This window comes from Limanda limanda, chromosome 22 (assembly GCF_963576545.1).
Source record: "Limanda limanda chromosome 22, fLimLim1.1, whole genome shotgun sequence".
NCBI lineage: Eukaryota > Metazoa > Chordata > Actinopteri > Pleuronectiformes > Pleuronectidae > Limanda > Limanda limanda.
Window position 1 is genome coordinate 8,969,121 of NC_083657.1, and position 18,163 is coordinate 8,987,283.

The 18,163-nt window shown below is 43.5% G+C and overlaps 1 protein-coding gene across 1 annotated transcript in view; it reads right to left on the reverse strand.

Annotated features, from left to right (window-relative positions):
* LOC133028790 (adhesion G protein-coupled receptor L3-like) overlaps positions 1–18,163 on the reverse strand; it is a 144,576-nt gene that overhangs the window by 108,461 nt on the left and 17,952 nt on the right. Inside the window, exon 2 of the mRNA XM_061095824.1 lies at positions 7,930–8,039. Coding sequence (XP_060951807.1) covers positions 7,930–8,039 — 110 coding nt within the window. The remainder of the gene's footprint in view (positions 1–7,929; positions 8,040–18,163) is intronic.

Here is an 18,163-nt window from a genome sequence, read left to right on the forward strand (position 1 = left end):
GGAATGGCTGCAATATTTTTTGCAATATTTCTCTCCCTCCGCCCCCCACCACCCGTCTTTCTTCCATTCCGTCTCTCTCTCTCTCTCTCTCTCTCTCTCTCTCTCTCTCTCTCTCTCTCTCTCTCTCTCTCTCTCTCTCTCTCTCTCTCTCTCTCTCTCTCTCTCTCTCTCTCTCTCTCTCTCTCTCTCTCTCTCTCTCTCTCTCTCTCTCTCTCTCTCTCTCTCTCTCTCTCTCTCTCTCTCTCTCTCTCTCTCTCTCTCTCTCTCTCTCTCTCTCTCTCTCCCTCTCTCTCTCCCTCCGAGCCGAGGAGTTGCGAGAGTGCGAACCCCTTAACTCCATCCCATCAGCTTTTTAATTAATGACACAAATTACGGGGCTTTGAATAGCATGTGCCTAAGGATGGGGGAGGACGTGCAGGCCACCATCTCTCTTTCCTCGAATTCTCTCTTCATCTCTTCCCACCCCCCCTCCTGCTATCATTTCCCTCGGCTGGTGCTCGTGAGTGGCCCATACCATCATTACAGGTTCCATTTCTCAACAGTCCTCTTTCCTCCCCCCCCTCCCCCCTTTCAAACACTTGTCTGCTCTCTTTGTGCTCCCTTCTGGTATCTCCTCCCCGGTGTCTCCTTTCCGTCTCCGTCGCGTTCTCTCTCTCTCCCCCTCCAATTGGGCGAGCGGCTATGCTATCTCATAACCTTGACGGAGGGAGAAAAAGATGAGTGCAGCCCGGGCAAAACAAAATTAAAGACGTTTCCTAGGAGCTCAACGGCAACGGGAGCCGAAATAACCTGATTGCACTTTCTATAATATGTCTTGATTTTTCAAGGACCTTGGAATTATGGCGGAGAACAGAGGGATGTGGGAGGTCGTGGGGGTGGAAGAGAAAGCTAGAAGGGGGTCTTGTGTGTCGGCTGGACATGGTGGAGCACCAGTGAACAAAAGAAGCAATGAAATAAAAAGAGAAAAAGACAAAAGAAATGGAGAAGGAGCTTTGATTAGTAGGGTTATCATTAAAAGGCGAGACCCCCTGGGGATCCCAATCTCTAATTAGAGCCACATCCTCGACACTTGGCATCCCAACAAGTCTTTCAGACGGGCGTGCAAGATTATGGGGACGTGTGTGTGGGTTCGCTGGTGGAGGGAAAACACATTTGGATGAAAGCATTGCTTGTGTTATATAAATGGAAGTGTTTATGAAGATTTCTGGAAGCTGGCTCGGCATGCAGCGGCATTTATTCCGAAATGTCGCAGCACATTATGAGCGTATCCCGGATGTTCGTTGGAGAGCCAAAGAGCAGCGGCGAGAAAACAAGAAGCTGATAGATTACTCCAGCTTATATAGCCATTAGTGGGGAAAAACAGTTTCCACATGTCCAGATTCACCCCTGTCCTACCGCCATTTATCCACTTTGGTAATCACCACTTCCCTGGGCAATTATCACCTCCTCTCAACAGGGGAAGTAATATCTTTTTTTGTGTAAAAGGGCCATTGTTAATCTCGACCCTCCCAAGACGACTACGCTCTTATTATGAAAATCCCTGTAAACACTGTGCAACAATAAATATGCGGACAATGTCTTATTTGCTATTATATTCTAGTGAATCAGGAAGTTAACATTCTATTGTCCATGTGATGAGGTAAAGCTGAGCGATAATAATTTTCGTTATAAATTGTATGATCACGGTTTAGTCATGTTGATTATATTAATGTTTTTTACAAAATTCTGTTTGTTAAATTAACTATTTCAAAATACAAAAGTAAATAGGATTTACTTCTGCAGACGTCGATATAGAGTTTATCTCAAAGAACAATAAACAAATGATGTTATAAGTTAAACAAAATATTGATAAGGCAATATTATTTTTAACTATATTCCACAGCCCTATAAATAAAAGTGCCTTCCCTCCCTCCCTCTCTCACTCCACTGATCAATAAGGTATTTAAACTCCTGGTGAAGATAAATATTTTGAGTTTCCATAGAAGGAAAAACATTAGTGATGCTGAGCCATGATTTATAAAACCAGGACACTAAAAGCAGCTAGATATGATACATTTTATTATTCGTACCTCAAAATAATGACCTCAATTATTTGTGTTGTACTCGCCCGATAGAAGGGAAAGAAACTGTATGAAAAGTAAGTTGTGTTAACCTGTCGGTGCTGCAGTAATGCAGTTGGACAACACATGACGTCACCCCCATTCAAAGTGAATGAGCAGTATAGTGGAAGCCAAAAACTGCATTGGGCCACATCACCTACCAGTGCATGCATCTTCACCAATGAGGTGCTTGAGGGAAAAGGAATACAAGTACCAGGCATTCCTACTCCATTTCTAAAAATATGGGGACGCTGTGTGAACAAGCAGGCTAATGCTCACTGGCATTTCAGCAGGGGAGCGCGGAGGGCGTGGCTGCGTGATGTATCGGCTGTCACGCTTGTTGACTCCCACGCTGGACCTGATGAACGTGGAGCCGAGAGCCCAAGGGCAAAGGGGGTCGCCGAGCTTCAGCACAATCTGCTTAGTTGATTTACTGACGGCGTGGCAAAGAGCAATCTGCTCCTCCGAAGGCTCGAGAGTTGTTGGACAGATTATCAACGGCAAAGGGAAGTGATGACGTGTGAGCGGGGGCAACAAGTAAAGCAAATCCATATTTTAGAAACTAACTAAGTGTCAGGGCTAGGGTTGCAAAATTCCGGAAATATTCAAAGTTGGAAACTTTCCATGGGAATTAACGGGAATATACGGGAATAAACTGGAAATGTTGTGGGTAATTTATACTAACTGTGTTTACCTTGTCATATACAGACATAAATATAAACCTTTTTTTTTGTCATAGGATGATTTGAGCCCTGTGGAAACTTTGGGCACGTGACTATATGCTTCTGCATCGTTGTGTCATTCTTAACATAGGTCTTTGCACAGTATTTGCAAATGTACACAGCCTTTCCTTCTACATTGGATGGGGTGAAATGTCTCCACACATGAGATAGTGCACGTGGCATTGTTCTGTAGAATAAGATGAGAAAAAAGTTTGTAAAAAAACACTAATGCAATGCCAGAGATATAAATATTTAGCCAAACAATTGGAATCGTCTGTAAAAATATTTTACAATTGATGGATAAATTAATGGAAATAGGTTAGATGAACAGATGAACAATCCTCAATCAGCATGCTAATATATTTTCCCCAGTAATATCATCGAAACTTACCTGACTAGTCCTGCACACTACAGCAGGCCTCAATAGCCCTGCTGTAGAGTGAAGGATGCTGGGAATTATCTGTGCATGTGATGGAAGAATGCACAGTGGAGGGTTGAAACTCAACGTGTAGCGTGTGCTGCATTCCATACATCTTTAAAATAGAGTTTTGAATGATGTTTTTATTGCTCAGCGTTTAATTTGCGTATTTTTTTTTTTTTCAAAATTCCTAAAACTCAGCTCAACTCATTGAAACGATGAGGCCAGGATTCGAGGCCATGCAGCCCTGTCCTGGTCACACAGGTGGTGTTTCCCGGGGGTGTGACCATTGGATAACAGCCCCTGTAATCACACCTTATTACGCCCAAACCACAGAGTCCGGGTAGCCATGTGCAGAGCATCAATTTCATGGCGTCACTTGCCAACACAGAAGGACGGCGATTGGGAAGCAGGTGTTCGGGTAAAACTTGCCAAAACAATCCATTTCAATTCGATTAGAGCCTGCTAGGTGCGATAATATTAGCAAAATGAATTAAAAAAGCGAATTAGGCGAGTTGGAAATAAAAAGAACAAGGACACGTCGCGTGGCAAGTCGGAGGAGGAGAGGAGTGAGCCCGGGATTACGGCGCTCGGCTCAAATCAGGGAATTGATTGCATGATTATGTGGCCTGGCTTAGCTTTTCAAAGCCAGAGCCATATCTGACAGGGCTGAGCTGGATCCCACTGCGCCAGACAGGGTTTTACATTGTCCTTATTAGCTACAAACAGTGGGGGGAACTAGTGGCTTACGTATAGCAACACACTGACAGCAGGTTTTTCTCCGTTTGTTCACTCACTCTCTTCTTTTTCTCTGAATTTCACTCTCTCCATCGCCACGTACGCTGAAGTGTCACTTGAAAAAAAAAAAAAAAAAAGGACGTTCAATTAGCCCCTATGGCTCGTTTTTGTGGGACGACGGGTTCGACCGCTCGCCTGAACTAAATCAGTCAGTTTCTGATAAGACTCCACGCTGCAGCTAATTACTGGAAGGAGACGGGTGATACCGGGGACATGAAACGCAACAGGAAGCCGTCAACAACAGAGAGACGCTTCCTCTCACGGAACCACGGCAACGCAAGTTTCACTGCACTTTCTTGTGTGAGTCGGAGGATTTGACAAGGCCACCAGCGGGGGGGGATGTAAGCATTTCATTACTGCGGAGGAAGAGCACATGGGCGGGTCGGGAGTGCGACGCAGTTGTGCTTACCTCTCATAAGCCCCGACCTTTGGGAGGAGCTATTAAAGCGAAAGTTGCACGGCGAGGAAAGGGGGCGGGAGCGAGCGGTTTTAATAGGGCACTCGGAGAATAGGCATTCCCTCCGCTGAGCTGGGGAGAGTCAAGGTGAGAGGGCGGAGGAAGAGACGGATGTTGGACGCCGGAGCACGGCCATGTTTATGAGTCATTTTAAAGGGTCAGCACATGACTCCTGCCCGAGGAATAATTACATTTACTCTTTTGGGCAAGTTTTAAATGAAAGAACAATTTGATGGAATGCACACAGTGGGACGAAAGCATATCACAAATACTATAAAAAAGGAATGTTATTAATTACTGGGATGTTGAAAAGAATACCTGGAGTAATATCAATACCGACAAAATTAAGATGTGATGGCTAAGAGATGAAAACTTCATTGATTGTAGAGATTGCCAGGCTGCCCCAGGCCTGGGAGGTGCAGCTGAAGAAGCCGAGCCAGTCCAGGAATCTGGATTTTAAATTGACCAGCAGAGAAACTGGTGGAGGGGTGAAGGCCAATAGCTTTGGTGAGGCTTGAAAACCATAACGGAGGACAAGACCGTAAGGTCTCCAGCTTTGTACTTTACTTATTTTGTGTTCTTACAGGAGATGACATGCTCTTCACCAATAGCGGAGGCCGGCTAATCTGTAGAGTGCACGGAGGAGCAAACAGGAACTGCACGAGAATGGATTCATAAATGAAAACTTATTTTTAAAAAACTAAAGATAAACTCCTTTCCACTCTTTTTTTGCAAAAGCTCAAATAGTTTCATTCCGACAGCAGATAAAATATGAAAATATGATGGAACGCCTTAAGCGGTTACACTGCCACACAGCACAGGGCAAAGACCTGCACTATCATTCCATTATAACTGATGTAGCGGATCCAATAGCAAATTAATAAAATTCAATATTGCATCTGCGGCACGTGTCCATCGATTCAGCACACCCCTGTGTGATTATAAGGGGGCGGATCACATCCTACGATCTTATGAAGAAATAGGAATTTTGTGGGTGGGGGGTTAGGGGGCACTTAGTGACAGCACTTAAAGGGACAAGTAAGTGAGTGTAAGTGAAAGTGAGGGTGGCTTGGAAGAAGAGGAGAGTATTAGGGAGGGCTTGTCAGAGGAATAACAGAGTCCAGGCTCCAGCGCCGACGGAGACTCGGAGTCACGGGCGGCTGCTTCTCTTATTAAACACTCAAACCCTTCAGTCTGTCTCAAGCAGGCGGTAAAGAGACTTGTGTTAAAAGCTCGTCCACAATTCAGCTTTCATGGTTTGAAACTTTACGCCCTTTGCCAACGGTGCTCCTTGATTATTTCGAACAGGATTAACCTATTTAGGATTTAGTATCTTATTAATTATGCAGGTAAGCTTGGTTCTTAAGTAAGACGGAGAAACAGTCTCTGAATGTGGCTCTTAAAGGGTCCGACTGCTTCCATCGTCTACCGCCCCCCCCCACACGTGAACTTGATCCCATCATGTTATAAACTGCATCTGAAAATCCGTCTCCAGTGGCCGCTGCCGAATACACCCAACACACAAATAAACGCCTACGCGACTTCTGTAATGTTTACGCGCCGCCCCCAGCAACAGTTCCATAGTGGGAACCAACACAAGGTGTGGCCGTCAAAGCCTTCACGTGAGAGTATGCCCACAATTTTGAATATTAAAAATGACAGTTCTGCCTTGAAGGGAAGTATAAGCACAAAAGCCAATCGATGGGATTAAGTAAATATAAATTAGGATAAAAAATATCTCCCTAGTTTTACTATGTTCGCCAAACATCAGCGTTTGCTTCAAACTACAGGTAAACAAGACTTTAGTAGAACTGTTGAGTGCAACACTGTGAGTGTTTTCATACCTGTACGGTATTTGCACATCAACAGAAAGGCAAATAAACAACACAAAATCACAAATAATTGGCATTTGGTCCATCAATTTTGTCTTGGCTACATCCTGTTCTTTTAAAGACAAGCAATCTATTGCAGACTGGATAGAAGAGGAAGTTCTTCTTAAACTACTGATGCTTCAAAATGGGACGTTGTCAGCCGCACACGTTACGATTGGTCAGACCTGGGTCCTGGTTGCAGAGTGTGCACCCCTCTATGTGGAGGTGTTAGATAAAGTCAGCGAGGTAAGACACCGACACCGAGGAGCTGAGACGGCAAAATGTGCATATGTCAGAGTCTGCTACAAAAGAGACGCCTGTCAAGCCGGGGATCACAGGTCCAGATAGGTTTAACTGCAAATACATGAAAGCGCCTGTCAGGCAGACAGCTGAGGGAGGGAGCCGTGATCACATGTTCAAAAGGTGGGTTTGATGTGAGTTATTAGAGTTCGCCTGAACCCCGGCAAGCTGCAGACGAGACAGATAACCGCCCCGCGACCAGATATTTCCGATTTTTTTAATATAATTTCTGAGCAGAGTGTGTCTGGGTTTTTGGCAGGAAGAGTTTGGCGTTCCACTTCAGAGGTCATGCTAACACAATAGCTAAGGTCACGTGGCAATGTCCACTCCACTCTCCACTTCCTCTGGCCTCACCTGGACTTCCTCTCTGCGTGCTCATCCTGTTGCCCCCCCGCCGATCCTTCCAGTCCCTGCCCAAATGTTTCCACCTCAAGCCAGACTGTGTTTCTCACCTGCCGCTCTAATTAAATCCTGCTTTTTCTCTTTATTTACTTCCCGTCAGAGAGGCCTCCAGTTCTGAGCACTAACTGGCATCCGCTGAGCTGAGCTGAACCGAAATAACAAGCATCTTTGATTCTGATGAAAGTCAAGTGGCCTTTCTTGCTGGCGCGACAACAGAGACACGACTTAATCAGACGTGATTCCTCAAAGATAATAAAAAATGCTGTGAACTGGGGGAGCTGATGGGAAGGCAGTGACGAGCGGCATCGGAAAAAATGAAACGTGGCTCATACTAACAGGTGTGCAGTCGGGTTTTTGTTCAGCCTTCCCACACAGCGGCAGTTATTCTGGGAAACAAATCTACATCTGTCTCAAATTATTTGCCTGTCGCGTCACATTAATCGAATCCCTTTGCGATACTTGCTTTATCTTGAATAAATTGCACACCCATTACCCCACAGAGGATGCTCAGTGTCGGCTGCAGCACGGCCGACACAACTGACACCGTGTGGGATGAAAAACTCAGAATCGTGTCAATGGACGACACCGGCCCTCTCCGCTGTATTGTTGTTCACATGTAAATGACATTGTGAATAATATTTCCCGACCTCATGCAGGGTGTTGCGTTTTCCTAAAATAACATGAATCATCGCCCGTCTTCGCAGCCACTGCTGTGTTTTTCCAATCTGTGCGACACGTGTGATATTTGATCATTTGAAACACACCACAAGCGTGTTGATGATGAGTCACGGCTGCTGGGAGGATCTGAGAGAGAGAGTGGGAGCATCAGTGTGAGAGCGTGAGAGCTCGGAGGGATACATACTGTAAGGGACGCATTCGTACTGGACCTCCAGGTACTTGTAGGTCCCGGGACAAGGGTCGGGGAACACGTCTGGTCCGGCCACCACAGCACACTGGGTCCGGTTATTGCATCTGAAAAGGGAAGCAAAAAAAAGGGAGGGTCATTTCAATGAGTGTAAACATGGCAACAAGCGCAACAACAAACAACACAGTCCTTCATATTGGCCACAATGAGTTGATAGTTGTTTAGTTTGGTTAGTGAAGCAGAAACTATTTAACTCTGCAGCAATAACCATGACAGTCATACTGCACTTTGCATTAAAATGATGCCACAAGTCTCTTCTCTTATAAAATATACATAAACATACATAATACATGTGTATTCTACTTCTCGTCAGACTATAGACTGTATATAAAGATAGATAGATAGATAGATAGATAGATAGATAGATAGATAGATAGATAGATAGATAGATAGATAGATAGATAGATAGATAGATAGATAGATAGATAGATAGATAGATAGATAGATAGATAGATAGATAGATAGATAGATAGATAGATAGATAGATAGATAGATAGATAGATAGATAGATAGATAGATAGATAGATAGATAGATAGATAGATAGATAGATAGATAGATAGATAGATAGATAGATAGATAGATAGATAGATAGATAGATAGATAGATAGATAGATAGATAGATAGATAGATAGATAGATAGATAGATAGATAGATAGATAGATAGATAGATAGATAGATAGATAGATAGATAGATAGATAGATAGATAGATAGATAGATAGATGGATTACTTTATTCATCCCCTAAGGAAAATTAAGTCGTCATAGCAGCCAGTATATTTGAATACAATAAAATACAATACAATAGAATAAAATAAAAAATATTGAGGTAGAAAGAATAAAAACAGAAACACAAGATAAATAGGTAGATAAGGTGCAGTGGCAAGATGATGGTAATAGTACTGATAATATGATGGTAATGTTATTGTTGGATGACGTGACTCCTAATGCGCCTGATGGCAGCGTTGGAATCCAGGATATTTTGTTTCTGGACAGTGGAAGGAAATAGAGACGTGCCATCCATCTTTATAGATAGTGTATGGTTCAGACCTTTATATCAAGCCGAGATGTGCAGAGCTCAGAGACAAGAATCACATCTGGGGAAGGAAACACCATTTTCTTTTCCTGCTGCGCCTAAAGTTCCCAGAAACACTGGCCTCTGTGACTGTGACAATGAAAGAATTGACCAATTGGCTTCATGTCTGTGGTGTAGACAGTTGAAATTGTGGCTGGAGAAACGTTTGTCTCACAGTGGGGAAATCTTTTCGGAGCTTTTTCAGGAAACCTTTCATAACAATGAAGATTTCATCTGGCCCTCTGCGATAAATCCCAGATCAGATTAAAGAGAGAGGAGAGCAAACCCAGTTCTGTGACATTTTTTACTTTTGAGAGATCATAAATTTGACCCGTCTCATTTTTTTTATTCGGGTTCAGAAGTCAACGCCGCGGTTAAATTCATGAAGAGCTGGAGGCGGTGCAGCTCACACCTCGGCCCTACATCCAGATTACACTGTTATTGCTGCATGATGGAGGTTGGTGGTGGTAGTGCGAAATCAGCTCCAACACGAAATGTAGGTCTTCATTAAAAAACAAAAAAAACAATTACACTGCCGGTGGTGTTCTCATGTGCCATTTTGCTTTTGGCTGTCATCAATCAAAGCCCCACTTCATATGCACGGAGCCTCTCGCCTCACACATGATAGCAGCACTTATCTCACGACATTAACTCTTAAACGTTCTGTCAGGTATCGATCGGCCAGCGCGTCCATTTGCAAAAAATTTGGAGGATTGAAGGTGTTGGTGTGGTTCCTGTTTCACTGTGTGGTCGTAGAGCTGCTAGCTACAGGATACAGTCCGATCTATACTCGTTTCACGGACAACCATTACCTCGCAATGTATAGAGAAGGTATTCACTCCCCGAGCAAGGCCGTTCACAGTGTACGTCTCGGGAAGGTCAAGGCGGGGTCTGACACAATGATTCATACACCACAATTAAAGGCTTCTCCGGACCTTAATTAACATTGATTGGCTGCCGACTAATCAATCCAGCCAGTGAGGGACAAGAAAGAAAAAAAGGGAAAAAACAGGGGAGCCCAATCTCATTTCAAGCCAAGTTCTTAATGAGAACACACGCTTTATAGGTTCATGAACTCCCAACCCCTGGCCTTCACTGACCCCATCGCCCCCCCCACCGTCGGATGTGTGTGGCTTGTCCCCCAGCGATGAAGAGTTAACTCCCAGGCAGTGAATGCCAGTCAAATAAATAAAGGGGGTCAAGCCCGTGAAAGTGAGAAACAATTATAGGGAGGCAGCCCCCTCTCATCTCTGCAGTCTTCTTCCTTCCTCGCGACCACTTCTGCTTTGTTCTGTGGGTGGGGGTGGGTGAGGGGGGGGTTTGCAATCAGCGGGTGAGAACACACGTTAAGATGAAGTGTCACACGGAGTTAGAAGTGAGATGGAGAGAAGAGACGCGACTCGCCGGAGGTTGGAGCGTAAACAAATACAACACTTTTTTTTTTTTTTCAGCAGCAGCGTGGATAGACACAGAGCTGCTGGCTTCTTCTGCAAAGCTGTGACTGTAAACTATTAAAATGCACAACAGGAATTTGTTGTTTTTTTTCGATGAAACAACGCTGCCCCCAGAAGTTAAGCCTGCGCCAAATCCAGGAGTTTAATCATAGTTTTGTAATAACTTCTCCCTGAGGGATTAAATATCATAATGTGTATTTAACGTGGATTGCAAAACCTAATCCCGGCGTAAACATCGATCTTGACCCATATATCAAAAATGTCCGTCCCGCCGGGCACCTGCAGAGGAATCAAAAAATAAGGCGGAGAATTACAATTAAATGCATTAAGCGCAAATCAATGAGGGAGTAGGTGGGGGGGGGATCGATAGCAGGAGAAGCTGCTCGCGCCCACGTGCCACGACGACTTCACAATTACCAATTAGGGGGTGGGGGGGTGTAATCAGGATTCCATCAGACCCTCGGCTGTGCTGGAGCCCTTTGAACTAGCCGGGGGAGGAGGGAAATGGATTCACTTTGACTGGCGCGTTCAGATGTACGTGTGTGGTTCACATGTGCACGTCGGGAGGAGGGAGACGGCAGGTGGTGTGACGATGCTGCGGGCGTCGGCGTGCTCTTACTGGCAGGAGGGCTTAGGTTACATAACCCAATGATAAAACCTTAGAGAAAAAAAACAGCAATACACAAATCCTAGGCGTCATCGGCTCTCTGAAGCGACAACAACGCTCATTCAGACTTAGAAACACGACGATAACAATTCTTGATTTGGCAAATGTGGCCACAAACGGCCAATTTTCTTTACCCGCATTCCTGCTTTTTTTTTTTTTTTCTTTCTCTTTCTCCGCCGCACAGCTTTTTCCTCGTCTGCGGTTTGTTGTAACTGGCAGATTAGAGCTCAGACGGCCAGCTGACGAGGGGAGATGTGGCACAAAGCGCCAGAGTCCTGTGTAAGCACAAACTGTAATCACTATAATCGCTGGCTGATCCCACGGCTGCCTGTGACGACGGCGAGTGGGTCGACTCCCCTCCCGTCTATTGACCACGTGCACGGCGCCCGAAAAAAATAAATGAATGAATGAGCGAATGAATGAATTAATAGACAAAAATAGAGAGAGAGAGAGAGAAAGATAGAGGAGAGTGCAGGTGCTGTCAAAGCGAGAAATTTGTCATAATCACTGGAGAATAATGAAAGAGAATTGGTGTGCACCACTGTTCCCTGGAAAATATCAACCGAGCGGAAGGTTCGCCTGTTTTTAAAAGACTTTGCTGAATCTATTTTGAACATGCGTAATACTTAGTGACTGTATTTTACTTTACTTATATATATATATATATATATATATATATATATATATATATATATATATATATATATATATATATATATATATATATATATATATATATATATATTTAATTTAGTTTTAATTTAGTTTAAACTAAATTAGTATTTTCATTGTAATTTTTTCTACTTGAATTTATGTTGTAATCATATCTTAGCAATTTGTATTATTTATTGTCATTTATGCTGCCATATGTTCAGGTTGGGGAAGGTTCTTGTATGTATGTAACTTGATGTAAATGTCTAAAACTATATAAAACCAATAAATTTATGTTTAAAAAAAAAAAACATGCTTAATACTTCTACTTTTCCATAGAATCCATATGAAAGAAATTGAAAATGCGGTTCAGCTGGTGTTCTGCATCGATGGGACGGCGCTGGCTCCCATTTGCTTAAAAGAAAAGAGCCGATTCATCCACCTCCAAGAATATCGCACACACCGGCATCTGTACGTGTGTTAAGAATAGAAAACGACCCTCAAAGTGCTTCAGGGGCCGAGAGCGTGTGAGCGAAGACTTAAGTGCTTGTTGGTACCTCTTGGTTTCATGTGCACACTGCAGTGTGTGTCTTTTGTGTGCGTGCCGGGCTTTGTGCACACTAGTACGAGTTTGTATTTGTAAAGAAAGGAGGGAGAGATCGTTGTGGGAGAAGAAAAAGTGACGGACGGGTCAATATCCGCATCTCTCTGTTGGGAGCCATTAAGTTGTAGTGATGGTCCTCGCCACCCGCGGTCCACTTCATTCATTATCTTTCCCAGCTGTGCGCCACTGCATCTATCTTTTCTCATTCAGACTGTCATCTGGTGCGACACCAAATAAAGCAACAACTTTTAAAACTCCCGTGAAAACGACACACAAGCAGAGGAGACACAGTGGCCGTAAGCACTTTACATTTAGCTCATCAAGCCATCAGGCGAGTTCCCTGTGGAAGCCTTCAATCAGAGAGGAGCTTTCCAAGGAGCATACGTCTCAGCTTTTCTGCTCGGGGAGTCGCAACAGAATGCAAAATAATCTTTTATGCAGCATATTCAATTGTTTGAAGTTTCTTTGAAGAAACCTCAAGCTGGGGACGATCAAATTAACTCAATCAACCAGGCTGACGCTCAGTGTCGTGCATGAAGGCGCTCAATGTACACGTTGATATTTTTTTGTCAACGCTGAACTGAACACATCAGTTTAGGTTTAGGGGGTTACGGTTATTGATGAACTCCAGTGAGAGTGAATGGCGCTCACATTTTATGACATGACTAACCCTAACCTCCAGGAGATGCTTTATTATCATTCTAACAAGCGACTTATCTTGGATATCTCCATGATTGGTCTAAAAAGCTGTTTATCTGTGGGGCACATCTCTTCTGTGTGAGGCCACTTTCGTTATGTTTTTTTCTGATTTTGGAACTTTATATTTTTAAAGGATCTGTATTGAGAGAACTCTCTCTTGGGATGGTAAATATCCTATAATTTTAAGTTTGGATGGCTTTTCTGCAGAGATATTAAAGAAAAACGGGATTTTAATTAAGCACTCCCAGCATGCATTGCGTGCTGAGGAGATATTCTTGAATAACTTTTTTTGTGAAGGTCGGAGAGACTTGGAAAGTGTTTGCATCTGGACAAATTTGGGTAACATCGTATCGGCCATCAGGTGAAACACCAGGAGCGAGCTTGCTCCCAGTCTGAAGATTGTGGGAGCAGATACACACACACACATTCCCTCACTCGCTCACACAGAGACACAGCGAGATAGCAGGAGCTTGCTGCCGTGAAGCAAGTTACTTTCCTGAAGAACCGTGGCAAGAAACAGTGAAAATAGAGTTTCCAAGATGGTGCACAGCTGCACAAAGATCAGCGCCTCTGCTTCTGGATCAGAGCAGAAGCAGCGGCTGTTTTGTACCTGCTAATGTTCTCCCAGTATTTGGAAGGGTTCGCCAAGTGTGTGTGATTGAATTCAGTGATTTTAGGAACTCTACTGTAGGTGTATCAGCACAATGCCAAGTTAAACCACAGCAAACCACAGCAACATCCATTTGTGCCTCATCATGACGTGATGCTGGAAGCGTGTCCCATAAGTGACTACTTGCATTTCGTAAATTGGTTGAGACGGGATTTATATGGTGAAAGAAAATCAAATATAAAGATAATCTGTATAAATAAAGGTTATACTGTGTAAACGTGGATGATTCAACACAGCTCTTACAACCACTAGTCGAGATGCATTGTGGGTAATGCGGATGCCAGGTTTTTATAAGGAAGTCAAATGCATGAAATGAAAAAAAGAAGATATCTGAGGTTCCGCTTCGTCGCTTTTTTATCCTTCGAGCCCAACAGCATTATAGAAGTGCAATGAAAAACTATTGGAGACGGAGGCTTTTGTTCCATTTTGATGCAGACTATAATTCCTCCAAGCAGCTCATATTGGAAAAATGCTTTGCACAAACATAAGGGAAGGGAAAACAATCAGAATACAATGGGCTCTATAACAGAATTCTAGTTGACTGTGTGTGTTGAATGAAATGCGAGTCAGCAGGAGAGATTGAGCCAATCAAACACACATAAAATAATGTACTCAGACTCTCAGCCAGCAACTGAGACCAGTAGCTGTAACCACAGCAGTACAATATAATGTTTGTATATGAACGAATCGTCTTAATTCTGCAATGAACAGTTGTGAGGATATTTCATATTTCTGAGAAGTGATCTGCAGAAGTTCCACGTGTACAAATGTCAAGGAAGTTAAGTGTGTATCCAGAAACTGCTCAATTCATTGGGAGGATATTATTATAAACGACAGAAAAACAATGTTGAGGGATCTGTGAAATATTTGTGGCAGCCGACCTAGATTTGTGGATTGTCTTCTGTGGGTTACACATATTTAAGTCCCCTAACCAGTGAATCCACCTGACAAATTCTGCCTTTATTGTTCAGCTGCCAAGTTTGTTTCCACAACCCAGACCGAGCTGCTCAACGCAGATTAAAAACCAGAGGAGGAAGACGGGGGATGAACGTATACAACACAAATACAATGGCTGCGTGTGGGAGCTGAGGATTTTTAAAGTGAATCCCTGAAGGGAACTGACTGTTCTCAAGCACTTAAGCTTGAATGCACGAGCACGGAGGAGAAGGAACACGCCGACGCACGTGTGCACCTGCAATTTAACCGGCGATCGATCAATGCAAACAGCCACAGATGATGGAGATGATTGAATTTGAGATGAACACCGGGCTGCAGGTGGCATCGGCAGCGTGCGGTTAAACCTTCGAGAAACACCAGGCTCTGTCAGACTGTTTGCATAAACACTACCGGGGACAGAACCTCAGCCATCTTTCCTTTCTTTACAGGATTAGCTCAGTGGAACGAGGCACAAATGAATCAAGCAGGGGAAGATGTGCAGGAGCTTTATGAGGCTCCAGTGACTCTGGGATGAGAGTTTCATTAGGAGAGGTCACGCTAAGGTCAAGACTGACCATTTCTGATCAACTGCTTCCGTAAATTCGATGCAATCTCTCCCGAAATGAGCATCTTGTGCCCGTTTCTTCCCCGCTGACAAGCATAATCCCTCTTTGCCGTTCACACAGATTAGTAGCTTTCACGAGATTCCACATCACACAGTTTTCCCTCTCTCTAATATTGTATTTGGAAGATAAGCCGCACTTCATCCCGACGCAACAACAAGCTCAGAAACCCGCAGTGGCACCGAGGCGCCGCAACTGTGGATGGGAAGAGATGATTAACTGGAAAGTGGAGTGTTTTAAAAAATCAGGAGTTAATTCAGGAGAATTTATGGGTGGAGGTGGGATATGGATTCACCCATGAAGCTCTTTTCTTGGTTCTCGTCCAGGTCTCTAAAGTGAAGCGCAGGCTCAGCTTGACAAACACATGCTTTCGCTGTGTATTTCGGACGAGTGGGCACTTTCGCCGAGCCGACGACAAAAATAATATTTTGTAAGTGAGAAGCGAGAGTGGTCTTGTTTTACGACTCACAGTGATGGATGAGACACGTTTAAACAATGGTCACATTGTCTTCATCGGATTTGTTCCATTTGTACATTTGCCCACTGACTGAGCGCTGCGCCAAGAAAATATCCTGCCTCACAATTTATGGATAAAACTATTTATGGCCACTTGGTTCGTGAAAGGAACTTGTCCAGTTCTTTTAAGAAGGTTTCTGTCACTGTTTATTCGATAATGTGTATTTAACAATGGCAGCTACTTGAAAACAATCTGCAGGCCAAAATTGATGTGGTCACTAAAAGTTCAAGATGCAAATATTTGGTTCTCTAGAGTGCAGAATTACAAAAACTTCATTACAAAAAATGTAGTTTGTTTTTCTCTGTGTTTCTTCTTTAATCAAACATCTACATGATCTGACATTAATATGAAACAGCGATTAACAGGACGCTAATCTGCTATTTAATTTTTCTATTTTAAAAAATATAAAGCTTATTTGACTCAGTTGCAGCTTAGTTTTGTTTTTTTGGAGCAAAAGAAAAGTAAATCTGCAGCAAAGCACAGACTTTTCTTAGCTGCTACTTTGTCGAACAACACAGGGCTGTGAGGTCAGAGTATAACCTCGGGGGGGATCACATCAGGGGAGATGACCTCAGGGGATGTGCTGCCCTCGCCCCATCATGAGCATTGCTACGGAGGTGGATTTATTTACTTTGGGTTGCCTGCTTTTCTCAGACAGATTTTAACTATTTGGTCAGTGCAATGCATCAGTATGGAGATTGAACCCTGTGCGTGATCAATGACAAACATTTTTTTCAACAAGCCTCTCAAGGCCAATGAGATTGTTACAGGCACAAGAGGCCCCACCCCCTTCCTACCGCCGTTTTACCTTCTTAATGTAATTGCACTTAATCTCACATAACCTGACCTTCTCGACCTCGGTCAGTGACTCATGCGTTGCTCCCTGGCCATCCATACTTGCTGGTGAGCTGCATTTCTCCATATTCAATCAGATCCACAATGTTCTCTGCCTCCCAGTGTTCCCAGGACATCTACGCTGCAGGATAATCAAGCAAAGATGTTGCAAGAGCTGCGCTAGAGGCCAAGGGTTGTTAAATGAGGTTCTGCAGGAGAGCCGACTTTATCCTCCAGCTAAGTAGCACCGGGGCTGCTGTGGTGGATCTGGTGTTGTTAAACAAATGCAATGCCGTCTCGGGGTTGTGATGCAATGTTCCCCAAGGGAGAGAAAGGAGGCACAACACAGGTGAGCACATCCCTGCCTAAGGGCTCCATGAGGTGCAGGGTTGATTGAGTAGATGAGACAGCGTGTCCTCTACTCCTCGGGGGGGTGGGACCTCCTGTGCTTGCGATATTTCTCATTGGCCTCGACAAGCGTGTTGAAAGAAATACAACGGATGTGCTGCACCTGGTTTCCCTCCCTCAGGGAACATTGGTTAAGTACATATACACATATTTCATGAGAAAATAAATTGGAACTGACACCACTCAGGTTATAAGAGCCGTGGTAAACTGTCATATGTTCTGAAAGGATAATCCAAGCAATTATAATACAGATTACATCAAAAAAGGAAAGTGCAGATTATGTTTTATGAGAGGTTATGTAACTCAACACAACCAGTAGTTGTATATTTGCTCTACTTTGTGGCATCATGACAACTGTTGTATCTCATATCTCTCTAATCTCACACAATTTAACCTCAAACACTTAAATTTCAGAATTTTAAACCTCAACCCCCTGGGTGAACAAGAATATTTCACATTTGCTTCACCAAAACAGTTTTTGTTGGCAAAAATATTAAAAATACTTCATTATATCAATGTGAGCCACAAAAGCTCCTTTACAGGAATTATGAATAAGAGTCCTTCACTGTTATTTTGAAAGGAGTGGTAATCCAGAGGCGGACGGGTCAAACTTTCTCAGTTCAGCCTCTTTGAAATGAATCCATCCCTTTCGGTGCCACAACAGGTATCAGGTGATGCAATTTCTCTCTCCACCTGAAAGGTCAGTCCGTGATTCTGCACACACTGAGATCTATTTGCCGGTGTGCACACAAAATTCCATTAAAGTATAATTTCGGCACATGCCGGGCAGCGCAGGGGGAGTTAGGATGCGTCCAAATTCAACATTAGGAATAAAACGAATTATTGATCAAAATAAATCAGGGGAAATCGCTTTGAAGAGGAAAGTATAGCTTGAGTTCATATTGCAAGAGTACGGTTTAAATTCTACAATAAAATTGAATTATGCTAATCTACAACTATGCTAATTAATTTAGAATGAGAGTGTTGGAGTTCATGTTGAAATCCAATTGTGCTCCTCCGCACAAATGGAAATAT